The sequence below is a fragment of the Cervus elaphus genome, chromosome 10 (genome assembly GCF_910594005.1).
Source record: "Cervus elaphus chromosome 10, mCerEla1.1, whole genome shotgun sequence".
Lineage (NCBI taxonomy): Eukaryota > Metazoa > Chordata > Mammalia > Artiodactyla > Cervidae > Cervus > Cervus elaphus.
In genome coordinates this window covers 24,189,746-24,209,143 of record NC_057824.1, presented here as the reverse complement: position 1 = coordinate 24,209,143, position 19,398 = coordinate 24,189,746, and the positions used below count along the sequence as shown (strand labels likewise).

The 19,398-nt window shown below is 54.1% G+C and overlaps 1 protein-coding gene across 6 annotated transcripts in view; it reads right to left on the bottom strand.

Moving 5' to 3' along the window:
- Positions 1-1,001: 1,001 nt before the first annotated feature.
- The window catches only part of CIITA (class II major histocompatibility complex transactivator), a 56,338-nt gene continuing 37,941 nt past the window's right edge, over positions 1,002-19,398 (bottom strand). For 4 of the 6 annotated variants that reach the window (XM_043914304.1, XM_043914307.1, XM_043914308.1 and 1 more), the window contains 14 exons: positions 18,613-18,753; positions 17,646-17,789; positions 16,552-16,716; positions 15,973-16,041; positions 13,370-15,020; positions 12,299-12,457; positions 11,418-11,489; positions 8,200-8,280; positions 7,587-7,679; positions 6,268-6,354; positions 3,632-3,715; positions 3,389-3,472; positions 2,256-2,362; positions 1,002-1,711 (listed from right to left, as the gene is read on the bottom strand). In XM_043914304.1, coding sequence (XP_043770239.1) covers positions 2,287-2,362; positions 3,389-3,472; positions 3,632-3,715; positions 6,268-6,354; positions 7,587-7,679; positions 8,200-8,280; positions 11,418-11,489; positions 12,299-12,457; positions 13,370-15,020; positions 15,973-16,041; positions 16,552-16,716; positions 17,646-17,789; positions 18,613-18,753 — 2,906 coding nt within the window. In that variant the 3' untranslated portion in view covers positions 1,002-1,711; positions 2,256-2,286. The remainder of the gene's footprint in view (positions 1,712-2,255; positions 2,363-3,388; positions 3,473-3,631; positions 3,716-6,267; positions 6,355-7,586; positions 7,680-8,199; positions 8,281-11,417; positions 11,490-12,298; positions 12,458-13,369; positions 15,021-15,972; positions 16,042-16,551; positions 16,717-17,645; positions 17,790-18,612; positions 18,754-19,398) is intronic. The other 2 variants (XM_043914305.1, XM_043914306.1) reach the window with 2 other exon arrangements.

Below are 19,398 nucleotides of genomic sequence, written 5' to 3'. Positions count from 1 at the left end.
CTTCCCCTAAGGCGGAAGGCACCACCCTTCTGCCAGGACGTCCAGCCAGACAGCACGATCAGAATCCCTCTGACATTCTTGACCCTCAACCCCTACTTGCTGGGAAGAGGGGGAGAATCTGGAAGCCAGGCAACCAGACTAGGGCACAGGCAGCTCCCACAGCTACCAGGAGAGAGCCAAGCTGTCCCAAATCAGGGTTTCTGACCGAGCAAGCCACGCTCCAGTGAAAAACACCAACCAACCTGGCAGTTCTCTTTGTAGACAGCAAAGCTTCCAGGTCCCTTCCAGGCTCGCCATGGCCAGGGCCCAATGCCAGCTCAGCTAAGCAGCGACTCCCAGGATAGAGTGGCGGGGCAGAGGCAGAGGAAAATACAGGGTAAAGCTCACAGTGCTTCAGCCTTGTTGACTGCCGAGTCATGAATTTTCCAATGAAGGGTAGGAAGCCGTAGAGAAAATCCTTTCCCCAAAGATAGGACTGGAGCCAAAGTGGACTCTGCTGTGTGTGTTGGGCTGGGTGGGTGAGTGGGGGTGGGAGGCTGAAGGGGTCTGGGGAGGGGAGGAGAGCAAGGGTCCTGGTCAACTGGCCGTAGAATATGGCAGAAGTGATGCTGCATGACAACCAAGGCTGGCTTACAAAAAGGACACGATTTCTCACCGTGGTCTCTGTCTCCCCCTCCCAACCTCTCTTCCTGATGGCATGATCACCCTTCAACCCAGCCTCCAGGCCGTGAGGAAGCCCCCACATGGAGAGGCCCCCGCCCCACATCCTTAGAGGTACCGAGGCCCCCAGTCAGCATCAGGTGCCAGGCTGACCTGGAGCCGGGCAGAGAGACGAGCAGTCCCCGCCAAGCCCTGCCCAAAAGACAGATGTTTAAGGGCAGAATAAATGTCGGTGCTGTTTTAAGGCACTACGTTTTGAGGGTGGCTTGTGATGCATTAGCTATCCAGAAGAGTGTGCACCCCAAATTTAGTAATCACAACATAAACTCAGGACCTGCCCATGGGATTAAGTGACAGATTTATATGTAGTGGAAAAAACAAACAAACAGGAAATGGAGGCAAAAAGGCAAATGTGGTCCAGGCCATGGCCCCGCCCCTCCTCCGTTAGTGTATATCGTCATCTCTTTACTCGCGAAAGAGTGCATCTGGCCAGGCCTAGCTTTGGCCTCGGCCAAAACAGTCAGTGCAAACCAGTAAGTCCCAGAGACAGAAGGCAGCTGCCGAGAATTTCCAGTGGTCGCGCTTTGGGAATGAACAGGCTGGATGATGCTCACAGGCATCCTTGGAGCCGGTCCTGCTAGGAGAGCAGCGTGGAGATGTGCTTTCCCCCCAGGCCACAAGGGACCTGGGCAGGCAGATATGTGGCCGCCTCATCCATCGCCCCAGCCTTGGCCACGGCTGTCTGCAGTGTCCTTTGGGAATGCCTCAGGGCTCCCGGGCATTCAGCAGCGGCCCCCGGGCGCCCGCCCACCTGCCAGAGCCGCGGTGGCTGAGCGGGGCTGACATCCACCCGGGGAACCGAGGGAGGGGTCGGTCCGCAGAGCAGGCAGTGGGTCCTCTCTCCAGCTGGGCAGGAGCCGACCCTGAGTCACCGGGGTTGGGCATCACAATGCCACGTCCCACGGGACACAGGCCGAGAAAAGCCGTGTCCCCAAAGCACCAGGCGAGGGTCCAGCACAGTCGGTGTCCTCGGAGAGCGTGCTGTGGGAGGCTGGGAGGGGGGAGACGAGGAAGCTTTAGGACAGGGCAGGTCAGCACACGGCGAGAGCGTGGTTGAGCCCGGGGATGGGAGGGGTGTGGGGATGGAGAAGGGGACATCCCAGGTCGGGGCGGGGGAGGGGGCGCATGGAAGCAAGAGGACAGTCACGTGCACAGAAATCGGTAGAATGAATTCCTCTGAGGACAAGGCCGAGCAACAGGGCAGCCCGAGGACTGAGATAGCAGCCAGGCTAGCCGGGGCATCTGTGAAGGAAGACCCTCCAGGGCTGAGGGCTGCGGGGTGTGCACGCTGACCTGCCTGTCCTTCCCCAGGGCCCCAGACTTGACCACAGGGAGGATCCCCAAGGCCCAAGCCCTCAGCACATTTAGAGGACACCCCAGCAGAGAAGGAGGCGGGGTAGGGGGGCGGCCGACAGAACACGGGTCCAGGAGGGGTCACCCAGCTCCTAGCTGCTGCCCCGCCCACCGTTTCCGGATACTGACTTCACAGGACCCTGTCCCTGAAGCCCCCCGGGGCCCTCCCCTCCCAAGCTCACCTCAGTTCCCTTTTCCCAGCCACAGCCTGGATCATCGCAGGATGATTCTGGGGTCCAGCTGCTGCAGGTGCTCCTGGACGCCAAAGGGGATGGTGGGCGTCCACATCCTGTGAGGGGGCATGGCACATGGAGGCCAGCTCAGAGGTTGGGGGTGGTCCAGAGTCCCCAAGGCAGGCTTCCTCCAAATTCCTCCTCCCACCCAGCTTAGTGTGGGGTCACAGGGACACCAGAAGTCTGGTGACCCCCCCCCCCTTTTTAAACTTGATTCTGCTTCAAGGAGATAGTGAAGGACAGGGAAGCCTGGCGTGCTGCACTCCTTGAGGTTGCGAAGAGTCGGACACGGCTGAGTGATGGAACCACAACTGTTGAGAACTTGCTGTGTGATCTCAGAAAGGTTCATTAACCTCTCTGTGCCTTATTCTCCACATCTGCATAATGAGTCTTCCAAGAGCCGCCCTACTCTTCTTAGAAGATGTGAGTGATTATGTAGACAACAGTGCTTTGAAAGATTATCAAGTATAGTATTGGACACTGGACATCATAGTGATGTAATAATAAATAAGTCTGAATCATATGAAATTGACAATTGTATAGGTCAACAGTGGAGGAGGGTATAGCAACCCACTCCAGTATTCTTGCCTGGAGAATCTCCATGGACAGGGGAGACTGGCGGGTTACAAAGAGTCGAAAAGAGCTAGACAGAGCTGAGTGACCAAGAACAGCACAGCACATAGATCAACAGATAAAAGTGATTTCGTATTGTTCGGCTTACTATATTGAGTCTTTCCATGGACCAGACACTGTCTTAAGTATCTTGACTAATTTAGACCCCACAAAACTGCTTCAGACTAAATATTATTATCACTCCCGTTTTACAGATGAAGAAACTGAGGCCAGGGAATTCCCTGGCAGTCCAGTGGATGGGACTCAGCACTCTCACTGTTGAGAGCCTGGGTTCAGTTCCTGGTCAGAGAACTAAGATCCCCCAAGCTAAAGCCAAAAAAAAGAAGAGAGACTGAGGCCAGTGGGGTGACATGTCTGCTGCCCCAGATCACACGCTGGAGAGGGGCGAGTGGGATTTGAGCTCAGGTGACCCCCACGCTGACGCCCCCTCCGCCTCGGCCAAGACTTACGCCAGTGTCTTCACTTGAGGGCACTTTCTCAGGCCAGCGGCAAGCTGCTGGGCCCCAGCGGCTGTGAACTTGTTGTACTGGACGCTGGGGAGAGAGCGCCATTGTGGATCCTGGCCCCGGGGACCATCCAGCCCCAGACCAAGGCCAGCACCACGCTCTCGACAACCGGCCCTTCCCACGATGCCAGCAAGAGACCCCCGGTCCTCCCAAGCCCTGCCCCACTGCCCAGGCTCCCACACTCACTCCAGCACCCGGAGGGACACCATGTCCGGAAGCACGTGCGCCAGGCTCTCGGCTCCCGCGTCGCAGATGCAGTTGTTGTACAAGCTGTGGGAGACAGAGGTCAGAGCAGGGGCCGGGGGTGCTGGGGGGCTCGGGGCCTAGCGGGAGACCCACCAGCTGGGACTGCTGCCCCATGTGACAGAGGGGAAAACTGAGTAACTTCTCCGTGGTCACTCAGTGAGTCTGGGGAGGCAGCAGGACTGAGCGGAGGTAGCTTCCTGCCAGAGACATCTCAAGTTCAAATCCCAGTCCTGCAGCTTGCTGCCTGACTTTTGGCAAGTTACTCAGCATCCCTGTGACTCAGTTTGCGCCTCCATAAAATGGGCATGTTAGAGTAATAATGGGGAGAAGTAAATAAGTTAGTGTTGGTAAAACACCCAGAACAGGGCCCGACACATGGAATGAACGACTTGTTAACTATGGTTATTATATCTCCCCGGGGGGGTTGTAGGTTATATCAGCTACTGTAGTGTGCCCGGCATTGGGGATATGGCAGGGGAGAGTGAAACCCGGAGTCACTGGGCAGGCTCGGGTTTCTATAGAGTACTCAGTCACCATCAGCAGTGTCAAAAATAGAACCACGGGTGTCGCCGATGCCTCATTAACAAGAGTCTTTTTAACAAGCCAGGTGTGGCCGCGGTTCTAATTTCAAGGCCATGACTTTGCCTTGACCCGGCCTCAGGGCAACACTGCAGGCCTGCCTGTAAAAGCAGCAGGTCTACACTGCAGCAAAGAGGATTCAAGCTAAACTCCGGGGAGCCCTGATGTCGTGAGTCGGCTGGTACCAGGGCAGGAAGCAGGGGGAGGTTTTGCAATCCCTTCCTGGGATGGACCTTAGAACCCAGGGGGCCCTTCCTCCCCCCACAGGGAGAGGATTCTTCCCATATTCCACTGATGCCAAGATGTACATGTTCACATTTGAAAATCACTGAGATCAGGATGTGTCTGATAATCAAAGGATGTCATCCTTTAGTTAACAGCGTTTTGTCCTCTTCATGATGTCTTACCAATGGAAGGCATCTTAAAGTCCTTATGATACGAGGTTTCTTTTTTTCATTTTTTGGCCGTGCCGTGCAGCTTGCAGGATCTCAGTTCCCCAATCAGGGATAGAACCTGGGCCGCAGCAGCGAAAGCCCAGAATCCTAACCACTCGGCCACCAGGGAACTCCCAATACGAGGTTTTTTAAAGTGTCAGTCAGGTCACATATCACCCCCACCGGCCCCACCTGCTTCTCCATTCACACCAGAAAACCCCCAGTCTCCCTCCTGACTCTGCGAAGGCCTCCCTGTATGGTCTGGCCTCCCCTGACCTCTCTCGTCTCATCTCCCACCCTCTGGCCCTAGTTCCTTATATCCAGCCACAGGGGCCCACCCCACTTCTGGCGAAGGACTCAACCTCTTTCCCACCTCAGGCCCTTTGCATCTGCTGTTCCCTCTTCCTGGAATGCTTTTTTCTGACAGTATCCCACAGAAGGGGGAGGGTCACCTCCTCAGAGCTCTTGACCTCCCTGGTGAATTCAATCCTCCCTATTGTCCTCTCCCTGGCCTTTGTTAGTTTCCTCCTTCCCAGCATGAATCAGCGTTTTACTTTGTTTAGTCATTTGCTTATTTATTATGCAAGGAGCTCAAAAGTAAGACCTGTGCTGGTTTTGTTCATAGCTGTATCTCTAGTTCCTAGCACAGGTTCTGGCCCAGAATCTTAGATGCCCTCACAACTCTAGGCAGTGCCAACAAAGACTATAGAAGCTGCACGGCACACAACCTATGCAACGGCACGCAGGGACCCTGGCTGGAAGGCTAATGGACTTGGAAGGACCATCAGTCCCGGGTACCACCAGGGGCCAGGCTGTGAGTGAAAGTCGTTCAGTCATGTCTGACTCTTTGCAACCCCATGGACTGTGCAGTCCATGGAATTCTCCGGGCTAGAATACTGGAGTGGGTAGCCTTTCCCTTCTCCAGGGGATCTTCCCAACCCAGGGATCAAACCCAGGTCTCCCGCATTGCAGGCAGATTCCCGGCTGAGCCACAGGGGAAGGCCAGGGGCCAGGCTGGAAGTAATCAAAAGCAAGATGTGCTATTCCAAGCCTCACCAGAAGGTGGCAGTGTAGGCACGGACCAGTGTCAGTGACAAGAGCCAGCCACGGCTGCCTGTGCACAGTCAGCCTTCTAGAAATCACTAACCCTGGACTCCAGAAACGGCTCAGTCCTGCCATCCCCTGGGAAGGAGGACTAATATTTATTAAGCACCAGAGCCAGGCACTGCTCCAAGCATTTTCTGTAGGCCATAGAGATGGTACCCATTTTCCAGATGAGGAAACAGAGACTCGGCAAGAAAACAACTTGCCCAGAATTTGCCCTTCCTCCGGGGGCTGCTAACCCTCTTGTCCAGGGTGGTGGCATCGCCCAACTCCAGCGGGGTGTGTTCATGGTGGGTTTTAGGCCCCCCACTCCCCACCCCCACCAGACTGTGCAACACCAACCCAACAGAACAGCCTGTAGGGACTGCTTCCAGGGACCTCGCAGCCGGTAACCAAGGGGGCTCTCTGCCCACCCCCCAGCCACCAGCTCAGCACCTGAAGGATGGGGACCCCACTCACCTCAGCCTGAGGAGGGACGCGGCCAGCGCGGGCAGAGCCTCGGCCAGCTTGCAGGCACCCACGTCGGTGATGTTGTTCTGGGACAAGCTGCAGGGGTACCACAAGGGGGAGGGCTCAGGGCCAAACCTGAATGCCCCTACCCACCAGCGCTCGTGCCCCAGGCTCGCGCAGAGCTGGGGACCTCCTCTTTCTCACAGGGCGGCCCAGGGCAGCAAACGCAAGGCAGCCCACCTGGATGAGAGCCTTGGGTGCTGAGCTCTGTGAGGGTACTGTGGGTAAACTGGACCAATAAGAGGATGCAGTCACATGCTGAAGCTGAGCAGGATGACGGGGTGAGGATGCAGGTGAGAGAGAGACTGCACTCCTCCCACACCTGTTTTATGAGTTTATAGCATCTCTTCTTTTCCTTCTGGACCACTTTTCAGGACTGTCATTACGTGAGGGCTCACATTATTTGTTTGAGCTCCTCTCCTTGAGGTAAGGGGTCGGATCTGTTTTGTTCATTACTGTAAACGTGTGCCTAGAGCCAAGGAGGTGCTCAGAAAATACTTAAGTGGGGAACAAAGGAAGGAAGGAAAGGAAGGCAGGAGACTGAGACGGAGCTGGAGGGAGGAATCCGGGAAGGAAAGAAGGAAGGAAGGTGGGAGTGAAATCTCGCTTACTCACATTATTTCCTTAAACACTCTAAATTACTTAAGAAGTCTCAGTGTCCCTCCATCAAGGAAATCCCTAATTGGTTCTGGTGAATCCTGTGGCTTCCTTGATCACAGTTGTGGAATAGAGTGTGCATGAATTTTAACGATCCCTCTAGGTTCGGTAAAAAGAAATCATGCTGACCCTCCTGCCTCATATCCATTTCCCACTCCCTCAAACCCAGAACAGTTTTTTTTTTAAATCAAAATTCACTATCTTGCTAATAATGTTTTACAGATAAATCCTAACCTAGCTCTCCTGTCTCGCCCTCGGTCTAACTTTCTCTCATGAGACATTGCTTACATTCATTACTGCACACGTCACAATTATGGATTCTTGTTTGCTGGTTTATTGTGTCCCCTCCCTAGAAGAACCCGGAGGTCAGGGACTTTGCTTTGCTTAAAGCTGGGTCTCCAGGGCCTTGAACTGCGTCTGCACAAAATAGATGCTTCTTACATATTTGTTGATTAATTAGTAGAACGGCTGATTAAAGAAATGACTGACTGAGTGAATGGATGGGTGGATGACTAAACAGCTGCATGACTGAATGGATGAGGGAATGAAAGAATTAAAAGGTGGGACTCTAGGGACAAATGCAGCAGGAAGGGCAAGCCCAGCCCACTCACTTGAGTGTCTCCAGAGCCTTCAGCTGAGGGAAGGTGGTGGCGAGCTGGGCGACACCCTCGTCCCCGATCTTATTCTCGCTCAGCGAGTCCAGGCTGCAGGTAGAACCAGATGGGGGGCATCAGACAGCACCCCAGAGGCCACGTGACCCTCCCCCACCCTCCAACCCAGCAGCAGCCTCCTCTGATCCCCCCACTCCTGGACACACCATGGCCAGATGCAGCTGAGTTCCGAGAATATGAGAGCGTCTTCATCACCTGGGGGCACCAGGTGGCCAATCAGGGGACAAGGTTCTGACTCCCCATGGACCTGAATCTCTGTTTTTCTTTCTGGGAGCCCCATGAGCTGGGGCAAGTGCCCCAACCTTTCAAGACCTGAACTGTACAACTGGGATCACATTCCTCACCCCTACATCCCCCGTGAGGTTGCTGGGAGCAGCACAAGAGGGGGAGTCTCAAAGGTCACAAAAGGATTCAACTTCTTTTTATTGTTTCCATCTCTCGTCCCTTCCCTGCAGTGGGGGCATCCAGTCACTCACACCAGCCACACTAAGGAAGCAGGGAGAAAGGGACAAACAGGGCCAGGGTTTGGAGAAACTCCAGGGTTTATACTCACTCCAGGTGCTGAAGGGAAGTAAAGGCCTCGAGGATCTTCACCAGTTTAGGAAAAACCTGTGGGCCCAAGACGGGGCCCAGCCTAGGAGGCAAAGGGCAGAGTCAAGACCCTGAAACAGCCATGGGCCTGCTATTTGACCCTGCAGAAGGCAGGCCCCCCTGAGACCTTACCTCGTCCTTGCCCCACCTGTTGGGACCCCGCTCCTTTCTACTTCAGGCAGATCTCACAAACCCACTCAAGAGGCCGGCTGGGCTCCCAGCTAGGGGCTCCTCAGCCTCCACCTCTGCCTGGGGAGCCAGGCCTCACTCCTGTCATCATCCATGTGCGCCCTTCTCTCACCCTGGCCTGGGGAAATGGTTCCCAAATGTTGGCCTGAGGAACCACCTCCAGCCCTGAGAAAGATGACTTACATATTTTCCACTGCTATTTCATAACAAACAGAACCATTTCCTGAGCACTTTTTATATGCCAAGAATATGGCGGGTTCATCACTCAGATCTCATTTAATCCTCACAATGACTCTGAACTAGGAGCCCTTCTTAGCCCCATTTTACAGATGGGGAAACCAAGGCACAGACAGGTTAGCTAACTCACATAAGGCCACATAGCCTGGATGGGCATTTAGAACAGGCTTCAAGGGAATGAGAAAAATAAAGACAACAAAGGGCTCTCTCTCTCTTTTTTAAAATATGATTAAATTACTCAAGGCAAACAACCATCTTTTATTCTGAAATTATATCCTTTGAACTTTTTTGACATTATAATGTTTCATTTTTGATAAAATGATGGTGCCATCAGTGGTTATTTCACTTGTTTGAATGAGCATACCTGATATAAATTTAAAAGATGGTAACTGCACAGAGTCACCGAAATTCACTTCAAAATATTCTCAATCTTTGAAACCCCAAAGTCTGGGAATCACCAGCCTTAATGAAAGGTCATGAGATGGGGTGATTTGAAAGCTGATTTGAATCTGGGCTGGCTTCCCTGGTGGCTCAGATGGTAAAGAATCTGCCTGCAATGCAGGAGACCTGGGTTCCATCCCTGGGTCAGGAAGATCCCCTGGAGAAGGAAATGGCAACCCACTCCAGTATTCTTGCCTGGAGAATTCCATGGACAGAGGAGCCTGGTGGGCTACAGTCCATGGGGTCACAAAGAATCAGAGATGACTGAGTGACTAACAATTTTCATTTAGCTTCTCTGGGACCTTTTGGACAAATCCCTTCACCTCTGAGTCTCCATTTTCTCAAATTTAGTCCTAGTCTTAGAAGGTTTTTGAAAAGATTAAGGAATTCATTTACCAAATATTGCTTGCGTATCGGGTGCCAGGCCCATCAAACCTGTCAACACAGATCACCATGAACAGAACAGACAAAAGTCAAAACCCTTGTGGAGCTAACATACCAAGGGGCAAGATGGATAATCAGAGAAACTGGCAAACTGTCTGGTACGGGAGATTATAAGAGATACAGAGAAAAGTCCAGCGCAAGCGGGGCAGAATTGTACTTTCAAATACGGGAGCCAGAAAAGGCCTCTCCCAGGGATTTCCGTGGTGGGTCAGTGGTTGAGACTGCCCCTTGCAGTGCAGGGGATACAGGCTCAGTCCCTGGTGGGGGATCTAAGATCCCACACGCCATGGAGAAATGAAGCCTGCGTGCCACCACCAGAGAGTTCATACACCGCAAGGAAAAATCCCGCATGATGCAACAAAGATCTTTCGGGCTGCAACTGAGATCTGGGGAAGCCAAATAAAATGAATAAGTGAATATCTTTTAAAGTTTTTTTAGAAAGAAAAGATCTCTCTTGCTGAAAACCAGAAGAAAAGTGTGGGCATGGGCCATGCAGACACCTGGGGAAAAGAGTCCTGGGCAGTAGGCAGAGCCAGTGCAAAGGCCCAGGGGTTGGACCATCAAGAGGATGCACGTGGCTGCAGATTGCAGGAGGCAAGGCTGAAGAGGTAAAGGGGGCCTGAATCAGGAGAAGCGTCCACCAGCACAGCCCCTGCGGGGTCCCGAGTGGCTGAGCGGCCTCATCGATAGGCAGGTGAGACCGACAGGGCACTGGACATGGTACCTGCCAGTCAGACGCCCAAAATAGTCCCTTCCTTCCTTCCTTCCTTTCCTCAGAACTTCTCGGGGCTTCTGGCCTGCAGGTGGCTAGCCTCCGGGTTTTGGACTGTGTTCTACCCGACGGCTGCTGCTCCCCAGAGCACAGTTCCGACCTCAAGCTAGGGGCTTTTGAAGCTGAAAATAATTCAAAGCCAGAATGGGCCCTTGGTAGTTGTTTTCATATGTTTCCTCTTTTCAGCAACACTTTTTTTTTTTTTTTTACCTCTGCACAAATTTGGCATCTTGTCTTTCTCTGTTCAAAAGAAGAAATGCTTGGCTTTTTCTGGAGGGCCAGGGAAGCCATGATCAGGAGGAGCAGGCAGCTTGTGGGTGCCCCGTCGAGGACCCTGGGCAAGTTACTTAATCTCACTTAGGCCTCAGTTTCCTCATCTGTAAAATGGGGGCAATAATAACTATCTCCCAGCTCTTAAAATTAAAGAGATTTACATACAAACGGCACCGAGTACACTGTAGGTGCTTAATAATTCCTTCCTAATCATCAGATGATTTAAGATCCCTAAGAAGATCCAACTACAAATTTAGCTTTTTCCTGCATTGGAGCAAGAGCCAGCCTGGCTGATCTGACATTTGTGACTTTGGACAAACAATTTACACCTTCTAGGCCTCAGGGTTTGCTTCTGTACAATGGGGAGATAATAACAATTTCTCCACCCAGCATGGGTCATTCCTATTCCTTTGTCTAGCTTCAATACTTCCATTACCTCCTTCAGGAAGCCCCCTAAGCCTGCATTCTCATAGCCCTTGAGTTTCCAGCCACTAATCACAGTAGCAGGTGGTAATTTTACACTGGACAGCAAGCTGATTGAGAACAGTGACCTCAGCCATAGGAATAGATCTGTTGAATGAGTGGATGCAAATGAGCATCTTCACCAGCAAATGGGCTGGTTATCTTCACCCCATGAGACCCTCCAGGACTAGCCTGGACCGGCCATGCCCCAGCTGCTGGAAGCTGGTTTCCAGAGTGGTGGGGGGTGGGACGAGAGGCTAAGAATGACTCTGAGGGCTGATCTGAATTCTGGTGGCACCAGCCTAGCTAATGCTGGAGGAGAAACCTCATGGGAACCCAAGACGATCTACCCCTTGGCTTACGCAAACTCCAGCTTCTTTAAGTCTCGGACAGCAGGGAGCTCCCCAGCTGCTTCTTCAGAGGAGCTTCTTGTCCTGGAGAGAGCAGGCAATGTTAGTGGAGAGTTGGCACCATACTGTCACTGAGCCCCTTCCTCCGTGTCCTAATGCCCCAGTGCCCAGAATTTCCTGGAAGAACAGCCTTCCTTGGGCTCCTATTGTCCCCTTGTTAAAAAAGAAAAGAACTTCCGAAAAGGATATTGTTAAGGCATCACTGTATGTTTCACAGAAAAGAGCCTTAGAGGAGGCATTACCCACACCCACCCCAGACAGAGCACAGTAGGTGCTCAAACAATGCATGATGAAGAGATGAGGGATGACAGCTGCAGTCATATCTCCTCCACCTTCTCAACCTTAGACCTCTGCCATCTATAAAATGGGGATGCTGGTCCTGGCTGCCTTGAAAGTTGGCCTTGGTGTCACTTGTGTGACTGGATGAACACTTAGCAGGAGAGAATATCCCCTTGGCTGTATTTATTTATTTTTTAAAAAAATTTTGGTTGCACCTCACAGCATGTGGGGCCTTAGTTCCCTGGCCAGGGAAACCCACGTCCCCTGCATTTGAAGGCAGAGTCTTAACCACCAGACTGCCGAGGACATCCCTGAAAGTGTGTCCTTAGATTTAGCTGGGAAAGAAGTGGGTCTATGATGGCAAGTTCTGAAGTAGACACAGTGATAGATGCCTGGGTGGCAACCACAGTGAGAGGTTCTAGATGGTCATTGCCCAGGGATGGAGAGGGGCTTGGGAGGTTCCCCCAAAAGAGGAGGCACTGGAAGTGCTCATGACGAACTTAATACTAAGTCCTGTGCGGCCTGGACCAGCTCCCATGCCCCCTCCCCCTCACCTCTGGATCTGCACGAGATTGCCGAGGTCTTCCACATCCTTCATGGACTTGGCCTTGAAAGGCTCAATGGTGAACTTCTCCTCCACCGCCCGGAGTAGCTTGGCCTCCCCACGCTCCTGCAGGGATTCCCACAGCTCCACAGTGTCACTCAACGCAGCCCTGTGAAGGAAGGGCCTCAGACCCAGGCACGGTGACCAGGCTAGACCATGATGGGGGTGGGCGAGCAGCTCCATGAAGGAACCTCCTACCTGTTTAGATACTTTCCTTCCTCAACACAACCCCTACTTCCTCTAGAGAGTCTTGCATGACCACTCAAGCCCTTATCACTTCTTCCATTTACTCAACTCTCCCAATGGTTTTATTTCCCTTTTTGCTTTGGCTACCAGGAAGCTCAGTGGAAAATTCTCAGTTGAAGGACAATGTTGTAGACCTTACTGCATGGTTAAATTATGCTGAGGGGGAAGGTGGAAGAGATCCTCTGGTGATTAAATGATCAAACAGATCACCAAAGGATTTAGATTCCTTAATTTAAGGAATTTTTCCTTCATCCTGAGGGAGGTAGGGTGCCTCTGAAAGATTGGAAGCCAGGATGGAATATGATCAGATGCAATTTCTAGGGAGACTGTGCTGATGGTGGAATATAACGTGGAGTGGAACAGGAGAATGGAGGCAGGGAGGTTGAGGGAGGCTATGGCCTTAATCCCACCATGACAAAATGGTGGCTTGATGGGGTTTCCATCTCAAGGGATGGAGAGAAGAAAATGAATTCAAACCCAGATCAGTCTTAGATTCTAGACGTGGCCCAGTGCCTGGCTTAAGGCCGGTCTTCACATTCTGGTTGAAAGAATGATGCTGTCCTTCCCTGGATGTGTGACCTCGGACAAGCTACTGTCCCCCTCTGAGCTTCGGCTTCCTCATCTTAATAAAAAAGGATGGAATCACGTCTGCCCTCATCTGGCTGCCATTCATTCTAAACGAGACCACCCCACAGAGTCAGCACTGGGCATAGCACCAAGACGCACTGTAGGTGTCCAAGGCCAAGGAGCCCCCTCTCCTGTCCCCGGCCCCCACCTGAAACGGGCGACACAGCGGAGTCCCACGAGGCTCCCCAGTCCGGAGGGGTCGACGCCAGTGCTGCGGAGGTCCAGGGAGAAGTCTCGGCCCGCCGCCTCCAGGGCGCGGCCCAGCACGTGGGTGTCGGGAGGCGTGAGCCGCGTGCCCAGGAAGGAGAGGCGGGCCGGGAGCCCCTGCAGCACGTGCTGCCAGAGCCCGGGGTCCAGCGCCTCGTGGGCGCAGTGCAGCAGCTCCAGCAGCCGCCCCGCCTGCAGCGTCCCGGGCTGCAGCCGCTTCAGGTACCTCGTGAGCACCTTCTGCTTCCTGTCCGCCAACGCGGAGGCCGCCGGCCCTGCCAGGGCGCCCAGGCAGCCGGCGCGAGGCTGGAAGACCAGTCCGACCAAGAAGCGTGGCACGCCCTCTAGCCAGTTGTCATAGGGCCGCTTCTTCCTCGGGGTCAAGGCCAGATACTGCGGCAGCTCCTTGTCCTTGATTTCGCCGCTCAGAGCCAGCCACACGGCCCCCAGGAAGCACTGCAGGAGGAAGCTGGAGAAGGCCAGCTCAGTCTCCGGGGCCCCCGGGGTGGGCCGCAACCAGCCTTGGGCCACAGCCCAGGCCCTCGCCTCCGCCGACGGGAAGCGGTCCTCCTTCAGGCCACTCTGGTGCGCACGGCCCAGCTCCCAGGCCAGCCTGGCCAGTCCTGCCAGGGCCCCCCGGGGGCTGTCGCGGGCTGCTGGGCCTAGCAGGCCGACGTAGAGGCCCGTGAGGGTGGAGGGCAGCTGGGCTTCACCACTCCGCTGCAGGAGGGCCTCCGCGAGCTGGCACACGGCCCGGCAGACGGTGGGGCTGTGGCTGTGACTCAGGAGGAATGGCTGGGCCCGCAGGAGCGCCAGGGCCCTCTCTTGGTGCTCGGCGGTCCCCTCTGACTCAAAGTAATGCCTCACATAGGTCTCGGCCTGCTGGGCCGAGAAGCCGGCCACCTCGAACAGGGCATCGGCCTTGCTCAGGCTCTGGGCCAGGCGACCCCGCGGCCGGGCCGTGAGCAGCAGGGTGCAGCCCCGCAGCAGCTTGCGCTGGAGGAGGCCCGCCAGCAGCCCCCGGAGGGAGCGGGGCTCTGCCGACCCGGGGCCCCCTGCGCTGTGCAGGGAGCCGTCGTGGGCTTCCAGCTCCTCAAAGGCATCCAGGATGAGCAGGACGCGGTTGGGCCTTCTCACGATGTAACTAAGGACCTCGTCGTCCACCGGCAGCGGCTGCGGGCCCAGGGAGGACAGCAGATCCTGCAGGCGGTAGGAGGTCCCCGGACGGTCCAAACAGTGGCAGGGGATGCAGAAGACAAAGTCGTACTGCGGTAGCTGGCCACAGGCCCAGGCCCGGCTCACGGCCCGGGCCCAGTGACTCTTCCCGTGCCCCGCTTTGCCCAGCACAGCGATCACCCGCGTCTCACGCGGCTGCCGGCGGTCGCGCGCAGCCAGCAGCACCTCGGCCAGACCTCCTTGGGCCGGCTGCCGCTCTGCCCAGTCCAGGGTGGCCAGCTCTCTCTCCTGGCTCTTCCCGCTGCTCTTCTCCAGCCTCACCCTCACCAGCTCCATCTCCACCAGGGTGCCTTCCGGGCCGGCGGGCTGGGCCTGGTACTTGTCCCGTAGCGACTGGTAGAACTGCTCCACGCTCTCTGCGCAGGTCAAAGGGTGTGGGAGGGGGAAAGGGGAGGATGCTCGCGGCAGGACTGGCCACTGTGAGGCCAGCCCGGCCCCCGTCACTAGCTTCTTCATCCATTCATCTCAGCCTTCCCTGAGCGCTTTCTTGATTAGTGGCCTCACTCAGTTACCCACTCATTCATTCCTTCTTACACCCAGTCATACCCTCATCTCACTTGATTATCTATCCACTCCATTCACTCACTAGCCTTCATTTTTTTTTAACTTTTTATTTTATATTGGGGTATAGCTGATCAACAATATTGCAATAGTTTCAGGTGCCCAGCAAAGCAACTCAGCCAGACATGTACATGGATCCATTCCCCCCCAGACTCCCCTCCTGTTGAGGTTGTCACATAACATTGAGCAAGACCCTGTGCTAGACGGCAGGACCTTGTTGCTAACGTTCTTTTATTTGCTCACCATAGGGAGGCCATGGGGGAAGGGGTGTTAAGAGCTAAGATAGAAGAATCCATGTGTCTGGTTCAACTTTTTACTGTTCTCTTGAGCACGTGAGGTACCCCACTATGCTTCAGTTTCCTCACCTGTAAAACGCGGATCATACTGGGGTTGTTGGCGACTTGACTACATCTCATGTGTCTGTAAGTGTATCTGGGACAGAGTCCGACTCAGCCATCTGGCCGTTCTCTAAGTTGCCCTTTCATTTCTACCCTCTCACGCTCATCACCCACTCTTGCCTTCATCCATTCTCTCAGTCACCCACCCTTCCCTCCTTCATTCTCCCAGCTTTGCAAACAACAAAATGTTGACACATAGTATGGGCTTATGGGGGACAGGTCCTCAGTAAATATTTCTCTAAGTGTAGGTGTAACTTGTGGAATGAATGATGGGATGATGGTGGGACCAAATGAGCATGTGAAAGAATGAATGAATGAGCCAACAATAAGGGACCCTGCCACCACTCACCAGGCCACTTGGGAAGTTTGCTGGAGGCCCTGTCAGCTGCCGGGCATTTGGTGGGGGACATCTCATCCTCTGGAGGGGAAGAAGCTAGTGTTAGAATTACGGTGAGGGGCACCCCGGAGACCTCCCTCCCTCTGGGTCATCAGTCCCTTGAGTATGCCAAGGGCAGAGCTGACATGGGCTGAGTGTCCCCAGGTGGTGACCTGAGGCTGTATCCTATTCAAAGATGTCTTTATTTGGCCGGCTATACTTTTAAAATTTTCACCAGTCTTTTAGAAATCATAATAGGTATGCTGAAATCAAAATCTCCAGGTTCTGCTGGCAATTCAGATCAGGCTGCATTGAGCCTATTTTCTTGCATGTAAGAAGCTGCTGAGATTTGACATGGATTCTCCTGTTGTTCCCCTCGCCCACCCTCCCATGCAGCCACCTCCCGGGACACCCTGTCCTGTTTTGCGCAAACACAACTTGCCAGTCCCTGTAGGCAACTCTGTGGGTGGATCTCATTGTCTGAGGCAATTCCTTCCCCCAGAACCTTTAGTTCTATTTCTGGTAACTCTCAGAGGTCAGGCTGATTCCTACCTGTCAGGTTTGCACGGGAGGTCAAGGCTGGTTCAGGCATGCTGGGGAGATCAGCAGCAGACGGGGCAAAGGGGCTGGCGGAGCCAGGCCGGTCTGGGGACTTGGGAAGGCTCTGGACAGCAGGGTCGCTGGACGGGGGTGTTTGGCTGGCCGGGGGCATCTCACCTACAGGAGATGGGAAAGGACTATAGAATCAGCTAGGAGCCTACTTGGGTCACCCCTTCTCCAAATAAGGCTGTGGGGCTGTGGGGCTGGAGAAAGGGGATGGAAACTTCCCAAGGAAGTCATTTTAGGATGGAGTTGAGGAAAGAGCTCTGGAATTACAGCTAGCTTCTGGAGCCTTGGTTTTCCCATCTGTGAAATGGGAACAATCATCTCATAGGGAGCTTAAGGGCAAATACTACTAGGCACTTTCCCCACTATGTGGTCAGAGCTCGTTTTCCTAGATATCTCTTGCTCCTGGAGCACCAGTTCATTATACAAAGACTGGCAAGCAACTTTCAAAGGAAGTTCTTGAATCAAATGGAAGCTTCTCCTAGGTGTATTCTCTCTCCCTGAGAGCCCAACGCATCCCTTCCCTTGGACAATCTAAAACCCTTCAACGGGGCAGGTCAGCAGGGACCACTTTGCTGACCTGGAAACAAGGCAGTTCAGAGAAAGCTATACAAGCGTGCATACCAAACTGTTCACAACGGTATACCAAAAGAGTGGGGGAGAGACTCGGGAACTCTTGTAAGTATGTGTTATTGTTGTGTGGCTTGTTAATTAGCATGCAATGATGTCGTGATTTTAAAATATAGAGTGGGTTTTTTTGTTTGTTTGTTTAAAAAAAAGAAGGCTTAGTGGGGGAAAGTGACCCAAAAAAGGCCACTTAGCCATTTGGTGGGTGGTGGGTCCACTCAGACCATGTTGAGGAGCTCTGTTCCTCTGCTTTGATTTTTGGGAAATGGGGACAGAGAAGGGTGTCCTGGGGAAGGAAGATCATGAAAAGGTGCTAGGCTACACCTGTCAAATACCTGGGTGGGAGTGGGGGGGGCATGGGATACAGGAGCAGTCAGGTCACAGGCAGAGGACCCCAGGGTTCACACACTCACCTTGGTAGATGAGTATACTGGAGACCCCTGTCCCAGTCCCTGAGATCGGCCAGAGCCCCTGGGGCAGAGTGGGGAGAGTGGGGATAATCTGAATGGATCCCGCGGGAAGACTCAGGCAGCTCAACAAGGAACTGGAAGGGGGCGCTGCAAGAGACAGAGAAGGTGATTTGGGATTCTCCATTAAAATCTTTAAATATATATATATATATATTTCAATTATCTAGAAAAATTATTATTATTATTGGCAGCACCGCACACAGCATGTGGGATCTTAGTTCCCAGATCCCTGGTCCAGGGATCAGCCCCACTCCCCTGCGTTGGAAGCGCAGAGTCTTAACCACTGGACCATCAGGGAAGTCCCTTCATTAACATCTGAGTTAATGTCTAGTGGAAAAAAAAGTGAAAGTGTTAGTCGCTCAGTCATGACTCTTTGTGACCCCGTAGACTGTAGCCCGCCAGGCTCCTCTGTCCATGGAATTCTCCAGGCAAGAATCCTGGAGTGGGTTGCCATTCCCTCCCTGGCGAACCCGGGTCTCCTGCATTGCAGGCAGATGCTTTACTGTCTGAGTGACCAGGGAAGCCCCAGTGAATATCTGACTCCCTTATAAAGGGCTTGGGTCTACCAGAGAGCCGCAGCTGTGTTGGCCTGCCCTTGGTGGTGCTGCTGGCACCCAGCAGAGTAGCTGTCACAGAGAAGGTGCTCAGCTGACAACCGATGAAAGCACAGGGCCGGTGGGTGAATTCCCTAACCGGCGGGGATTCCCTGCTGTATCTCCCAGGGATGCGTTTCCTCCCAGGCGTACTCTCCAGCACAGACTGAGTGGATGGGGACGCGAGGACCGGACTTGCTGGGACAGAAGTGGAGGAGACACTGGCGCGGGGAGGAATTCCGTCCCTGCTGCCACAGCCACTCCTGGGGCACCTCCAGGGAGCGGGGAAGCCCACCCTCTTGGAGCCCCTAACATACCCGGGTCCTTCAGCCGGGTCTGGCTGGATGCTGGCTCCGTGTTGAACAGAGCAGGAGGCGGCGGGCAGGGCTGAGCCAAGGAGTCGCTCACTGGCCCCACCAGGAAAGTGCCAGTCACCACGGGCATGGTGAGGGGCTCAGCTGTGAGGAAGGGGGCGTGTTAGAGGCTGGGTGAGATCTGGGTGGGGGGGTGGTGTCTAGAGGGGCCTTCTTGGGGGTGGAGGAGGGCAGGGTGGATCTCTCTGCTGGCAGTGGAAGGAAACACCTGTCCTCAGGCCTGGGTGAAGCTGGTTTCATTTCAGCAACTGCTCTGTTCATTTCAGTCACCAGCCCCAGCCTCCTCTTTATGGCTGGGTCCTGAGCGCTTCCTACCATGGAAATCTAGGGGTGGGCAGTCCTGTTAGCCCAGGCCCCTGTCACCCTCTGCAGCCAGTCACTGAGTCCCCAGGGACCCTAAGAGACCCCAACACTGCCCATCAGCCTGAGGCAGAAATTTATCTCCTCTGTTTAACTGCGAGTCCTTGGAGGGCGGACACTTGCCTTCCCACTTCAGACTGGGAGCTCCCCTGAAGACAGAGACTATTTCTCCATCATCTTCGTGGGCTGGATCCCTGACTTCTCCATCACATTAGAGTTTGCTGAGGGCAGGGACCAGGCTTCCTCTGTCAGACTAGGAGGCTTTCGTTCCTCAATCAGTTCCCCACAGACAGGCTGGTCTCCCCAGCTTTGCAAAAACAACCAAGTGAGAGGGGAGGAGAAGGGAGGGGAGAGGAAGGGAGGGGAGGG